This window comes from Erpetoichthys calabaricus, chromosome 13 (genome assembly GCF_900747795.2).
Source record: "Erpetoichthys calabaricus chromosome 13, fErpCal1.3, whole genome shotgun sequence".
In the NCBI taxonomy this organism is placed as follows: Eukaryota; Metazoa; Chordata; class Cladistia; order Polypteriformes; family Polypteridae; genus Erpetoichthys; species Erpetoichthys calabaricus.
The window spans coordinates 136,592,439-136,607,923 of NC_041406.2; the positions used below are offsets into that span (position 1 = coordinate 136,592,439).

Below are 15,485 nucleotides of genomic sequence, written 5' to 3' on the forward strand. Positions count from 1 at the left end.
TTTTTTTATAATTTTTTTTTTAAAGCAGCATCTCATGCAAATCATCCCACACGCATTTTATGACGATGCCTCCTTTCCTACTTTTGATTGGGTAATACTTGATGTCATCGTTAGTTTGATTGGTGTTTTTAACTGTCCAGTGAGGAGGGCGTGTCTTTTAAGTACAGTCTGCAAAGTGTTGGCACTGAGATGTGGCGTCAGCGCCATACTTGAAGCCCCTAACGTTGCGGTCAGCAAGTCGGCTAACATCCGCCATGTGCCGTCTTTCAGTTGCGAGAAGCAGATCATAGAATGGTTGAAACTGTTGCCCCTAACGTTGCGCCACGGCGTGTGGTTCATTTATACCTCGTGTGTTCTCATTAAACTTTTATCTCGCGAATATGTTATTGCAATCCGCAGCGGGAGCGTTTCTATAAACTTAATTTAAACTTACGTTTTACACCGTGCTTTCTTTCCCTTATGAACATGCTTGTATGCTTAACTCGCTCCGTTCTCAATTGTTTAATTAATTTTTTGCTCTTAGCTGTTCGCGGCTCTTCCTCCATTTCCCCCTACTTCGTTCTTTTATCTCGCGAATATGTTATTGCAATCCTTAACGGGAGCGTTTCAATAAACTGATTGAAAATAGTTTTGCATTTACCTTTTTAGTAAAAGGCGAGCTTTTAAGCCTGAGAAATCAGCCCGTAAATGCACACGTTTAATTGCACATGTGTTAATATGTATGCTTACACAGTATTAAAAGACAGTCAAAAATTAACGTCATTTACCTTCGTTCCCGCGTGCGACTCGTGCTGTAAATCTCTTCCTTGTTTTTAGTTCACGTGATTACGTAGGAGGCGTGATGACGCGATACGTGACTCCGCCTCCTCCATTACAGTGTATGGACAAAAAATATGTTCCAGTTATGACCATTACGCTTTGAATTTTGAAATGAAACCTGCCTAACTTTTGTAAGTAAGCTGTAAGGAATGAGCCTGCCAAATTTCAGCCTTCCACCTACACGGGAAGTTGGAGAATTAGTGATGAGTGAGTCAGTCAGTCAGTGAGTGAGTGAGTGAGTGAGTCAGTGAGGGCTTTGCCTTTTATTAGTATAGATAATACTGTGCACAAAGCACCCTCCACTCCACACTACTCATACAATAACCAATATTCTCAATACAATAATCACTCCTCCTCTCCCAGACACTTCACCACCCTACCTCCCAGTTCAGCTCAGCGTCTGGGCTTTCCCACAGTCCTTTTATATTCCCTGACCCGGAAGTGTTTCCCATCCTACAGTCCATGTGATTTCTTATCACTTCCGGGTCAGATAAAAAGTCCTTCTCTTCAACCTGGAAACACGTCGTTCCTTCTGGTCATATGATCATGACGTGCTTCCGGGTTATAGGGCATGTATAAGTCCTTGAGCCTCCCTGCAGCGTCCTCTGGTGGGCCCCACGGTGTCCAGCAGGGTTGGGAATAAAAACTCCATTGTCCATAATTCCCTGCTGGTCTTCGGGGCACTTCCATGCTACAGGGAGGGCTCCATCTAGCGCCCTGGGGGTATTGGCCGGGATGAACCACAGTAGATTATATAATATGAATATTGTATTTTATTGTATTATGTATATATATTATATGCATTATACATACTTTACTTGACTTATGGCTGTGCTGTTTTAGAGAGAGAGAGAGAGGGCAACATTTTCTGAGAAATGACCAGGGAGTGGACTTAGTCTTATTTGGGCTGAAGTTGCAGCCAGGGAGTCAGATAGCACTACTGTCAATGTCTAAAGACTAACCAATATTCAAAGCCTTAAAACCAGTAAGATATTCCAAAAACCATAATAAATCATAACTAGAACAGCTAACCAAACACATACAAAGTTTATCCAATCTCAGATAATTATGTGATGCACACCCTTCTGGTAATTGTGACAATGACAACAACCAATGTCAAAGTACCAAAAAATGGTGACGCCCTTGATAAAACAATATAATGGGAAGATAAAAGTTAAAGTCTTAATGTGGTGGGACAAACACTCTGGGGGTGTTGTATTAATGTATTTAATGGTTTTAATTGATTTTACTCGCAACCTGACAGCTTAACTAATGCTGGTGAGGGACATGCGTGTGACTGGCTTAATAATGTAATTTCCATTTAAGTGACAGTGCAGTCATTTTCAGGGACCAGCTGTAGAGAGACTAGCCAGAGGTGGCCAGCTCCAATCCTGGACAGCCACAGTGGCTGCAGGTTTTTGATCCAACCCAGTTGCATAATTAGAAGCCAGTCCTCACCAATAACAGATGTTATTTAATTTCATGACTTGTTTGTGTTTTAACTCTACCTTGTCAGTTCATTCTTAAACCATAGATTTTTTTTTCTTTGTAATGATGCATGTGTCGACCAAGTGATTGGAAGCCTAAAACGGATGAGTAATTTACAGTTTTTCACTTTCCCTTCAGTTTCCTTCTGAGTAATTAATTAAACCAAATAGTGAATGATGAATACACACAGGTGGAAATTCAGACAAGCTAGATGTAAAACTAATGGTTCCTATGTCATTTGTATCTTATTGCTAATAAGAAGCAATTAAAACAATGACTGCAGCTGTTTAAGAATGAAATAAGCAACTAAGGGTTCAAAATCTTAACAAGCAAGAAAACTAAAATGAAGCAGAAAAATATCATTTGAGCAATAAATGCATCATCAGCAATGAATGATTTCTCATGAAGCAATTGGGTTGGAACAAAAACCTGAAGCCACTGTGACCCTCCAGGACTGACATTGTTCAACCCTGATTAAAAGGGCACGAGTTTTAAATAGGACTGTGGCTCTCCAGGATTGGAGTTGGCCACCACTGGACTAGACAAATAAAAGAGAGCGGGTTAATGAAGGTAGAGGAGAAGTTCATTTTTGTTAAGGTCCGAGAGAAGGGATTGCTTGTTGGAGAGGTATCCATGAGAGAGACAGAGAGAGAGAGTGGACAGTATGGGCAGCATTAGCCCTGTTGACCAATTAAAGAGATCAGGACTGAAGCTTGTTGCAGAGATTCTAAGTAGTGGCTGTGATCAAGTCTGGTGAGCAGTGTAGCAGACAAAACAGATAGAAGCCACAGAGGATTGCTGAAAATGGGAAGATCCAAGGCATGGTGGCATCTGATGGGGATGGCAAGGAGCCCTGGGAAGCTGTGGAGAATGAGTGAGGTGGCAGCTCCAGAACTGTGGCTATCAACTGAGGTGGCAGTTCAGGTCTGCAGTTACCCTCTGACGTGACAGACTGGGATATGGCAGACTGGGTACTTGCAATTCCTTGCAATGTCATAGTGTGGAAGTGAGAGAAAAATGAACAAAAAGAATAAACCTACCAACCTTTGGGACCTTAAATGTATTTATGAATGTATTTATTTGCACCTGAGGAAACTGTTTAGATTTTAATGACAGGATTTTATTAACTTATTTGTTGAATTATGTATTGAACAAACTGTTTCACTTTTGTGACATTTTAATTCTTTTTTAGAAATATATTCCTACACATTTTTTATCTAAAACTCTTGCCTGTCTCCTTACTCCCCCAAGTCCTTTTCAGTACATGACTACTGATGCCCTGAGAGGGTGGTGCCCATGGCGCTGGGGCATCACATTTACCAGAGACCTTCTAGGACAAAATAAATGATACAGATGAATTACTAGAAAATGGCTTCAGAATCTTCTTCTTCTTCATCTTTCGGTTGCTCCAGTTAGAGTTTGTCACAGTGGATCATCTTCTTCCATATTGTCCTGTCTTCAGCATCTTGCTCTGTTACACCCACCACCTGCATGTCCTCTCTCACCACATCCATAACCCTTCTCTTAGGCCTTCCTCTTTTCCTCTTCCCTGGCAGCTCTATCCTTAATATCCTTCTCCCAATACACCTAGCATCTCTGCTCATCACATGTCCACACCAACGCAATCTCGCCTCTCTGACTTTGTCTCCTAACTGTCCAACTTGAGCTGACCCTCTAATGTCCTCATTTCTAATCCTATCCATTTTTGTCACACCCAATGCAAATCTTAACATCTTTAACTCTGCTACCTCCAGCTCTGTCTCCTGCTTTTTGGTCAGTGCCACCGTCTCCAACCCATACAACATAGCTGGTCTCACTACTGTTCGCATATTGATCTGGCAAAATTTTACACCGGATGCCCTTCCTGATGTAACCCTCCCCATTTATCCGGGCTTGGGACCGGCACGAAGAAACACACTGGTTTGTGCATCCCCTGTGGCTGGGTTAAAATGGCTTCAGAATAATTATTAAAAAGTTAAGAAATCAACACATCATAAAAACAGTAATACAACAGTAAATGCAGTATTTGTAATTTGCAAATAGATATACAGGTATGATTTCTACTAATGTAAGAGTAGATTTAGAGTGAACACTGAAGAGATGAGGATTTCCTATTAGACTCACTCTTGTCTTAGTTTTTTCACGAGTAAGGATGATAATCTTCAATCTGATAGAATTTGATTAATTTCTGCAACTGTAGACAATCATCCAGAATCCTGAGGGGCAATCTGAACAGTGAAACTGATGGCATATTCTTTAAAACAAACAATGTTATGTTACAGGGCGTTCTCCTGGTTTGTATTCATTTTCTGTTTTATGGTGTTTTTGTTATATTCTCTTAGTTTTAATTATTACTTATTGCCCCTTTAAAATAGGGCCCATTCCATGCGCATTGTGGGTTGAACACTGGGTTCAAAGCCACCCTGATATCTTGCTGCTGAGGGCTCCTTCTGGATTTATATTCTCAGTCATAAGTGAAACTCAGTAGTGGTGCATTGAGTTTGTGTAGGTGTTTGAGTAAGTAGTGCTTTTCATTTGTTATTTCTCTGGTTACTGGATTATTTTTGCTTGTGGCTATTAGATATTGCACTTTGGATTGTGTTTTGGGACTTGTTTGCCTTGGATTGCCTTTTTTGTAATTCTTATTTGCCTTTCTTTTTATTTTTCTGTTTTTGCTATGTGATGGACGGTAGGCAGCTCAACCCGGGCCGGGACGCCCCTGGAATGGAAGGATGGGGGAAGGCAGCTACTTGCCGATACTGCCTCCTCCAAAACGATGGATGGCAGCTCCCCTGGAGTGTGGTGATGCCCTGGATTCCCACAGGGGTCTATGGGACATGGAGTTCGGACACACAGCCCTGCTAGGTGCTGTGGGTGCCGCCAGGGGGAGCTGTCAAAAGACCTGGGGTCTTATTCTTTCCTTATAGCCCGGAAGTATGAGGTAGTCACGAGGATGGAAGCCCTGAAGTACTTCCGGGCTAAAGAAAATCCCTGTTCTTTATTAGATCCGGAAGTGCCAGCCAGTCACGTGATTGGAAGAACAGAAGCACTTCTGGGTCAAAGACTATTTAAAGGACTGATGGGAACCCAGCAAGCGAGCCGGTGTTGGGAGGGAGTAGGACAGAGCTTGCTGGGAGGAGTAGAGGAGAGATTTGTGTGCTTTACAACTGTTATTGTAGTTGTTGCTAGTTATATCGTGGTGGAGGTGCTTTGGGGCACTGTAGAAGAAGAAAATTAAACAACTGTTTTATCCCATGTCCTGCATCTGTCTGTTGGAAAAAGGTGAGCAACAGTGACAGCAGCCGTCCACTTTGTACAGCTAATATTTTTTCCTTTAAAAATATTCCCTGTGGGCGGCACAGTGGCGCAGTGGTAGCGCTGCTGCCTCGCAGTTAGGAGACATGGGTTCGCTTCCCTGGTCCTCCCTGCGTGGAGTTTGCATGTTCTCCCTGTGTCTGCGTGGATTCCCTCCGGGCACTCCGGTTTCATCCCACAGTCCAAAGACATGCAGGTTAGGCAGATTGGCGATTCTAAATTGGCCCTAGTGTGTGCTTGGTGTTTGTGTGTGTCCTGCGGTGGGTTGGTTCCCTGCCTTGTGCCCTGTGTTGGCTGGGATTGGCTCCAGCAGACCCCAGTGACCCTGTGTTCAGATTCAGCAGGTTGGAAAATGGATGAATGGATGGATATTCCCTGTTGGGGATTGTTTATACAAGTCACATGTTCATGGTTTCTCTCCCTTGTAAGATATTTTTGTAAAGTTTGGACCTATTCTTTATATTTTTGAACATTAAAAGGCCTTTGTAGGCCGCAGCCAGCTGGTAGTAGTTTGGGAACTTGCTGCCTTGAAGTGAGCCTCTTCTGGGTAGGCCATTGTAGGTCTTGCCTGCTTGTGTGGGACATTTGGAGCCTTCATAGTCTTTTTTCCATGTTTGAGAGTCCATTTTGCAATAAATAGAAGTTGACTGTTATTTATAATTAAGACCTGCCCCCTCCACACATCTGAAACCACTGATTAGGCCTCAACACCAGCAGTCATGCCCCAAATGCTTCTCGCCTGCAAAGGCCCAAAAAGTGTAGTTAAGGATATGTGTACAGGATTTATAGGTCATTACTGTCACGTGTACAGAGTACAGTGTGCTAATCAACATGGTTTGTGTTTTTTGCTGGCAAAGGACATTTGGTTTCACATTTTGGTTTAATGTTTTGGTTTTAGTTTTAGGAATCTTGATTTTGGCAATCAAACCCAGCCTGCTTTTGATTGTTGCTTTGAAGTGTCCCAAAAAACTAAATTCACTTCTCTGTCACTAAACAATTTCAGATCTGTTCTTTAAACTTCCACATTTAAATGATCATTGCAATAATATGAAAATAAAGTGACAAACCAATACAACCACTGGCCTGGAACTCCCTTTCAAACTGAACCTGCACTTTCCCACCTCAATCTAACATCATAACATTCCCTTTACTCACCGTCAACAAGCTTCTCTGAAACATATCTGGTCTCTCTAGCTCACACCTATTGCCTGGCTCTACCCTCGACCCCCCTGTTAACTGGAAACACTTCCAGACCAGAGTTAGTGTGTGCTTATGTGAGGGACACTAAGTTTGAGCTCCTCCTAGTGGAATTTGTTTTCTCTGCATGCCCACAGATGACTGTTCACAAATATAATTGGATTCCCAACACAAAATATGGTTCTCTGCTGCTCCCAATTGGGCTGAACTTTACAAAAAATGAAATCATACTGTATATTAATACACCCTGCATGGTGCTTTGTGTTTTCTTTCAAAATATTTGTACAGAATTTGGAGCCTAGCAAACGTTAAGTACCCTTAAAAGTCATTGCTGTTTTGGTAAGACCATTGGCTTAATTTAATTGAATGGGTGGTGAGTCCATTTTGTCTCACTGTTGTTCTTCATCATTTACAAAATCACATCTTCATACATTCATTCTAAAACCTGCTTAGTTTCAGTTCAGTGTCTTGGGGGCCATAGCCTACTCCAGGTGTTCGCCACAAGAAACGATCTTGGACCGTGCAGCAGTCCGCAGAAGAGCTCCATTAATAAAATATATCATTATATTTAACTGTATCAATCAAATACACCACAATCTTTAGTAAATCGTGGGTATTATTACATTTGTTATATTAATTGGTTTAACAGTGGGATTACATCCATCCATCCATCCATTTTCCAACCCGCTGAATCCGAACACAGGGTCACGGGGGTCTGCTGGAGCCAATCCCAGCCAACACAGGGCACAAGGCAGGAACCAATCCTGGGCAGGGTGCCAACCCACCACAGGACACACACAACCACACCCACACACCAAGCACACACTAGGGCCAATTTAGAATCGCCAATCCACCTAACCTGCATGTCTTTGGACTGTGGGAGGAAACCGGAGCGCCCGGAGGAAACCCATGCAGACACGGGGAGAACATGCAAACTCCATGCAGGGAGGACCCAGGAAGCGAACCCAGGTCCCCAGATCTCCCAACTGCGAGGCAGCAGCGCTACCCACTGCGCCACCGTGCCACCCCGTGGGATTACATGTAGAAGTTAAAATTGTTTTATGAAATGTCTAAACATTACTAGCTAGTGTTTATAAAGTATTTACACTTTTCTTACAGATTTGTATATTGTTTCATAATAACATCTAACAACATCAGACATTGGAGGGGGACTATTTTATTTCAGCTTTTACCTAATAGTCATTTCATGGTTTCACATGGGTCTTACTCTGGGTGTTGGTTTTTGGGTCGATTGTGCTTTGTTGTTGCTTTTTTCTTTGAATGAGTATATTTTAGTTTGAATTCTGTTATTTGTCTTATTTATTATTTAGTTGTTTTACTAGAATGTTAGAACAACTGTAACAAGGACAGGCCATTCAGCCCAACAAGCTCATTCATTCTAATCACCTTGATTGTCCATGACCTTTTGTTAATTTCTTTTGTTAGTTTTATTTTTCCCTTGTATTTCCTTATTATGTAATTTACTGGATATTTACTTTTGAACTAGAGGGGTCTGAACGGGTTCTCAATTAGTCAGTGACAACCAGATGCTGGGGTTACTCATCTCAGCAGCACCTGAGGTACTATTAAGGATTTTTCGAATTCCTCAGCCTCGTAATGAGGACCTGGGGTCTACAGTGTATGCTGTATATGGTTAGGTCTCTGTCAGACTTTGAAAAGGCATTGAATTAGGTACTGTGGCCAATACTCCTACTGTTGCATAAAGTAGTTTTGGTTATGTTTATTTGCATTGAATATTTGTTTTTTCTTTTTGCTTTGCTTTTTGAATTAGTAGTTAGGAATCTTTCAGATTAAATTTGAATGTTGATTCTGTAAGTGTTTCTGTGCTATGTATGAAAGTCAATGATAATTTAAATAATAGTGCCTGGGTTCCCCTTCTCTTTTAGCCTAAATCATAACAAGTTGTTTCCTTTTTACTTTGATTTTTGGAATTCCTTGAAAATAAATCGATTCTTTATATTGTACCAAATCCTGGAATTTCAGAGCACTGATCTTGCTTTGTTATGTCAGCAGTTTCAATTTTCTCAGTGCTGAAAGTGGCCAGTAGTCCAACACAAAAGAAATCAAACCCAGAAGAAAATCCCTTCAGTCTGAAATGTCTACCTTTAGCAACAGAAACAATCCATATCGAGAGGTGTTAGGGATCCACAAGAGGCTTCAGCATACTTTAATTTTTCTTGGCTAAGAGTTCATCATCTATTTAGGCTTTGTTGTTTGTGCTTTTTGAGCATTCCTGCTTTCAGAGCTTTTCCAGTTTATCAACTATTCTCTGGTTTTGCTCCTAAAATACTGTCCTTTTCCTCTGTTCTTTGCTTCATTAAAATACCAGTTCTTGCCAAATTTCCCCCTTCTGTCTGTCTGTCCGTCCGTCCGTCCGTCCGTCCGTCCATCTATCTATCTTCTGGACCAGTCATTTTTCCAACTGGGAAAAGTATTAAAGCCAGATTTCCCCCTTGGACTTCTATCTATCTATCTATTGTCACAAAAATGACAAAAAGACATCAAAGGTTTGAGGCAGCTACCTGTGTAATATGCCCTGGGTGCAAAATGGATAAATTGTTGTGAGATGTTCACAGGTCAGAGTCCAAAACAGAACTGTCATTGATAGCAAGAGATGGTGGCGTTATTTGCCAGAACTGGAAGTGATGTCATTGGAGGCACCAGAAGTGACGTCATTGGAGGCACCGGAACTTCCCAAGAATGGTCTTCAAGGGATTGAGAAAGAAAGATAGTGAACCTCGCCATCCCCTGGTCTGGAGTGGAATTGCTATTATTCAGGCCATTTAGCTGTCCCCTACTCGCATGTGTGTGACACTATCTATCTATCTATCTATCTATCTATCTATCTATCTATCTATCTATCTATCTATTGTGACAGATAGAGGTTTTGTCCACCTCTTGAACCCTCAGGTACTACTCTGATGACCAGGTGAAAGTATAAATATTCTTTATTTTATAAAAATACCATGCACAAAGCACTCTCCACACCACACTCATAAACACAATAATTGTCAATAAACCAATCCTCCTTGCCCAGACACTTTGCCACCCTTCCTCCCAGCTCAGCTCAGTGTACTGGGCTTCCCAGAGTCCTTTTATACACCCTGACCCGGAGGTGTTCCCATTCAACAGTCCACAGTTCCTTTTCCCTTCCGGGTCAGGGTAAACAGTCCTTTTCTTCAACCCGGGAGCACATCGTTTCTTCCTGTCACGTGACCGTGACGTACTCCCGGGTTATAGGGCACATGCGAGCCTACGAGCCCCCCTACAGCGACACCTGGTGGCCCCCAAGGTATCCAGCAGGGCTGTGTATAAAAACTACATAGTCCATGAGGCCCTGCTGGAACTCGGGGCATGTCCACGCTGCTGGGAGAGCTCCTCCTGGCGGCCTGGGGGTGAGGGCCGGAGTAGAAAGCCAACAATCCTTCACACTATCTATCTATCTATCTATCTATCTATCTATCTATCTATCTATCTATCTATCTATCTATCTATCTATCTATCTATCTATCTATCTATCTATCTAAAGTATTAAAGGACATACACCAGGAAGGAATAAACACAAGAAAAAGTCATGATGAATGCATGAAAAATGAAAAAGCTTACATTCAGAGGTTCCGGTCTCTGTCAGCACGTTAAATTGGCTTCTTGACTTTCTCATTACCCAAAACCACCACACATCATTCCCCCACTCCGATTTTTCTGTCTCACACCTCTAACTTCTTTCTTTCTAGTGACCTGTTCTTAACTCAGCTCTGAAATGTTTTACTGGCTTCCTTTAAGGTTTATTCTAAGGGGCTACTACCGGGGAGGTTTCTAAATAAATACATGAATAGACAGATAGAGAAATAAATATAATGCACACACACACACACACACAAACTTTGGTCTGAACACACACCAGAATGAGTAAAAAAAAAGAAAGAAAACTTGACTTTGCTGTCACAGTCACAGGGAGACATTACAAGTTGATATTAAGGAGCCCCAGTAGCGTTTCTTGACACACTTCTGCTGAATAATTCATTGGCTGAAAGGTCTCAGTGTTAGTGAGTCAGAGAGAGGATGTGCAGCATTGTTCCTAACGACATTCAGTTTTGTTGTGATTCTCTTATTTGCTACAACCTCCAGGGGGTCCAGAGTGTGTCAAATAATTGATCCTGCCTTTTTAATTATTTCGTTAATTTAGTGGGCATCCCTTGAATTGATGTTACCAGCTCAGAACACCACAGCACAGAGTTTTGGAAGACATGAAGGATGTCACTTGCCACATTAAATGAATGCAGTCTCCTAAGAAAATGAGTCATCTCTGCCCTTTCTTTTTTTTTATGGTGTTATCATCGGGACTGTTTAATTGCCGGGACGTCAGTACAGAATTTTGTTTCTGCATATCGATATTGGAATGACAATGAAAGATCCTTGGTTCTTCTTATATGGCTCCAATGTATTACAAGACCAGTCCAGCCAGTCTGTGATGTGGACCCCCATGTACTTTCTGGAGTGCACCACCTTGAATAGTGACTGGACATTGAGGCTGTTTGGTGCAGCTTGAAAGTCACCCTCAGAGTCAGTGAAATCCTATAATCTCCAGGGTCCCACCTGCAAGGTATCTTCAGCTATACCTGCATTCTGTATTGAACAGTACAATCAAAGATTTTCAAGCGGGACTTGTTAGCACTTGGCTTTTTAAAAATTTTATTGGCCTCTGGCAGTCCTCAATGTCTTCAGTTTCTCTCTCTCTCTGTTTCGGTGAAGGAAAGACACCATTAATTTGTTCAGGATTATCTGCCCTTAAGAGACCTTGGATGCTGGTGTCACAACCTTCTGCTCACTTTCTGGGGTGCTTTTGGAGGATTATTACAGGGCCTATCACCTTCTAGTGGTCCTTATCTGCTCTTACTAGCGGGCAGAGATCCTCATCTCTTGGCCTTGTTCTATGTAATACCACCGTTTCCAATGACCCTACAGTATGAATAAAACCTTATTTCCAGTTTTACTTACAAAATAAGAAGGGTACCAATGCATTTTAAAAAGTGTTTTATTTATCAGTTGGGTAACAAGAATTTTGTCCGTTTCACTTCCATGTAGCCAAACTGAAGTACACACAAACTTAGTTCTGGTCAAATCCTTTCCTTTCATATTATTATTATCTAAGCAGACTTGCAAAACATACCAAAGGTCCACTTCATGGACATTCCTCTTTTCTGAATCATTCAAATGTGACATTTTCCAAGCTGCATTCAAAATTGTTTGCAGACATACTTGATATCAGCAATCGTGATGTATTTTTTTTAATGTTTTTATTGGAGTATTTTAACAACACTTTCTTAAAGAGTTAACACTGCTTCAGTGTCACTATCCTGCTGGCTTGTATATGAACTGATGTGTATTCCATTCATTGGATTTTTGAGAAATTAAACAAAAATAAAAACATCATGCAGCATTATGTGGCAGTTTAACTGGAGAACAATGGTATCTTAAGATATCTCTGTTTAAGTTCCTGAATACTGTGTTAGTTGGGCCAAAGAAAAAAAAATATGAAAAATAATAATAATAAAAAAAAAAATAGCAAAAGTATCATCAATACTTCTGTTAACATGCATGTGATTATTGACCTTACAGTTTCACAAATCAGTAACAAGTAACAGTTGTTTTTAAAGTAGTATGCCGAATACTCCAGCTTCTGCATATTTATATTATATATTAGTAACAATATAATATTCTTCAAAATTATATTTGAAATATGACATTCCTGTTAAGTGAAACAGTGATTTTAATTTTTTTAATTGACTATAATATTGCATAAGGCTTGGTAATATTTGGCAACATACAAAAGGATAAAAGTATTGTCTGTTAGTTCTGACCAGCGGAATAACTACTTAAAATGACTGGAGTAGGAATAGAAAAAGTAAACTGTTTATAGGAAGATTTGTTACTTCATCATGCAATAATTTACATATTGTATACTGGTACAAAAAGTAATGAATTCTGCAAATTAAATGTAAGAGAGTTGGAAAGCAATTGCAACATTAAAACATGAATTCTCTGTACAGACTAACCTGGATCATTTCTAATGTTTTGTCAAGACACAGTAATTTAAGATTTTATTCTTTTCCATATATTATTATTAACAGCATACACATAGGGAAACGTAACAACTATTATAGTTTGAAAATTTAATCAAACTAACCTTCCAGTAAAAAGTGAGTATTGAAATAATAGGGCAGCGAATGAATGGCAGAATTTACTAAAGAAGAAAATGAGAGTCCATAGTCATGCAGGTATTGGTTATGGTGTTTTAGGGCAACCTGCTGTCTTTAATGTGTAGTAACACTCAGTCATCCTCAGCTCTCCTAAGAATGCCTGAACAAATATTTTTCTTTGCAAAATAAAAAATGACTAATAGTGAATCAGTAACTTTGCTACTGAGAATGTAGATAAAGGAAGACAAACATGCCATCGTTGGCACTATAACTCAAGTAATGATTGCTGTTTGAGACATTTGGTTTGCATTGCAATATACAAATACAAGTTTACAACAAAGAGTTAGAAATACAAATGCAAATCACAGTAACAGACATTATGCATTGTACATGTTCAAAGTATTACAGCATAATAACAGATTTAGAGTATTGCTTTAAAGTAACATTGTGCAATTCAGAGTCAGCTACTATTTGGCTTTTCATACATATAATTAACTTATTTTTTCACTTTATAGACAAACATAGGGTCTTTCATAAGATATGTAAAAGTTTTAAAAAAGTATAAAACAATTAAAAACAAAATTGAAGTGTTTCAAAATTTATTTTGGTATTATTTAATACGCTTTGTCAAATAATACCTACGACAATCAGAGTAATGCCTTCCCTCTAAAGCAGCTGAAGGTCCAGAAAATGACTCCCTAGGCAGTGATGGTTTATGTCTTGCTTCACAGACTGCAGGGTTGGCACCGTCACTAAAGCGTCACTGCCGGACTGACCATAACAATTACTAGTCGTCATTAAGGACTCAGGAGGAATCTGAATAAAGAAATCAGTTAAAATAAAACAAGTCAGTTCCAAGCCACATAAAATGTGAGAAACAGACAAAATCAAATTGTCTCCAGGCCAACTCCAAGCATAAGGAGGTTTTAAGTTCTACCCCCATCACCATCTGTAGGAATATAAACCCAAATTAGCAGATCAATCCACAGTTAACATCAAGAAATATAAAATGGCTACTCTGTTCAAGGAGCTGAACCTTGAAAATGAACCTAACTGCAGTATCTCAGAATCACAGATTTTTTAATACATTCAATTATTTATCAAAACATAATGATAGAATAACTAGATTGAGCAAATGACTCTGTTGTATATGTTAATGTCACATATATGGTTTAATATTGGCCATCTTGGATTTTGTTGAACTTGTTGTTTAAAGTCAGTGTAACTGAAGATTACAAACCAGAAAACACCAACTCCTGTCCGCAAGGCCTCCCTCTACCTAATGGCTGCCAGTCCAAATAAGTTCTCAATGAAAGACTGACATCTGCCAGTGAACTAACAATATTCTCAGATGCTCAGTTATTTAACAAACAGCAAATGGATATCAAATACCAAATGGAAATGGGTACATATGACAATATTTACAAGAGCTATATTTTTTACTTAAGTTCTTGAGTGAAATTAAGAATATTAAATTAGCAAAAATGGCAATTAGTACTTCTATAATTTGTATTATTTATATTTCAGTTAATTGCTGTACTAGTCACGGCCCTTTTAGAATAACTACATTTATGGAAAACACCTAGAATTTGGTCATCAGCCTGCATCTGGACTGTGGTGGTAATCAGAATTTTGGATGGAACTGACAAACGTGCTTAGTCTATGCCCTAGCTGCTATCCTTCATCTCCTTCAAAATAAAGGGATACAGTGATCCCTCGCTATATCGCGCTTCGTCTTTCGCGGCTTCACTCCATCGCGGATTTTAAATGTAAGCATATGTGAATATATATCGCGGATTTTTCACTGCTTCGCGGATGTCTGCGGTCTACAGTACGTGTGCTTCCTCAGTTGATTTGCCCATTTGAATTGAAACAAGGGACGCATTTGAATTCAAACAAGGGATGCTATTGGCGGATGGCTAAGAAGCTACCCAATCAGAGCACGTGGTTAAGTTCCTGTGTGCTGTTGATTGGCTCACGGAGCGTGCATTAACCAGGAAGTATAATCTCACTCATTCAGAATTAATGCACGTTACCGCTAATGCTTCAGGATTGCAGAAAAGGTAAAAGTTTTGGATATGTTGAAGGAAGGGAACAGCTACACTGCTGCAGGACACAATTACAGCATCAATGAGTCCACGATTCTTTTTATTTAAAAAGGAGGAAAAGCATATAAGATCTACGGCCGCAGTGTCCTTTAACCAGGGCGCAAAACGAGTTGCAAGTGGACGTGATAAGGCAGTAGTCTGGATGGAATCTGCTTTAGGGATTTGGATTGAAGAGTGCTGGAAGAAGAACAACGGCGGTGCTAAACAGTCGCCTGAAGAGGCTCCTTTAGAAGAGCTGTAACGCTATCCTTTGTTGTGCAGTAAAATTAAACTCATCGTTATCGGACAAGTCGTCGTGTCATTGTTGGTGAGTAACCATAATTAATTATTTACGTAC

At 40.2% G+C, this 15,485-nt stretch overlaps 1 protein-coding gene across 2 annotated transcripts in view; it reads right to left on the reverse strand.

The window, feature by feature from the left end:
• Window positions 1–11,857: 11,857 nt before the first annotated feature.
• esrp1 (epithelial splicing regulatory protein 1) overlaps window positions 11,858–15,485 on the reverse strand; it is a 72,692-nt gene continuing 69,064 nt past the window's right edge. For both annotated transcript variants that reach the window (XM_028817638.2, XM_028817639.2), the window contains exon 15: window positions 11,858–13,856. In XM_028817638.2, the coding sequence (XP_028673471.1) occupies window positions 13,707–13,856 (150 nt within the window). In that variant the 3' untranslated portion in view covers window positions 11,858–13,706. The remainder of the gene's footprint in view (window positions 13,857–15,485) is intronic.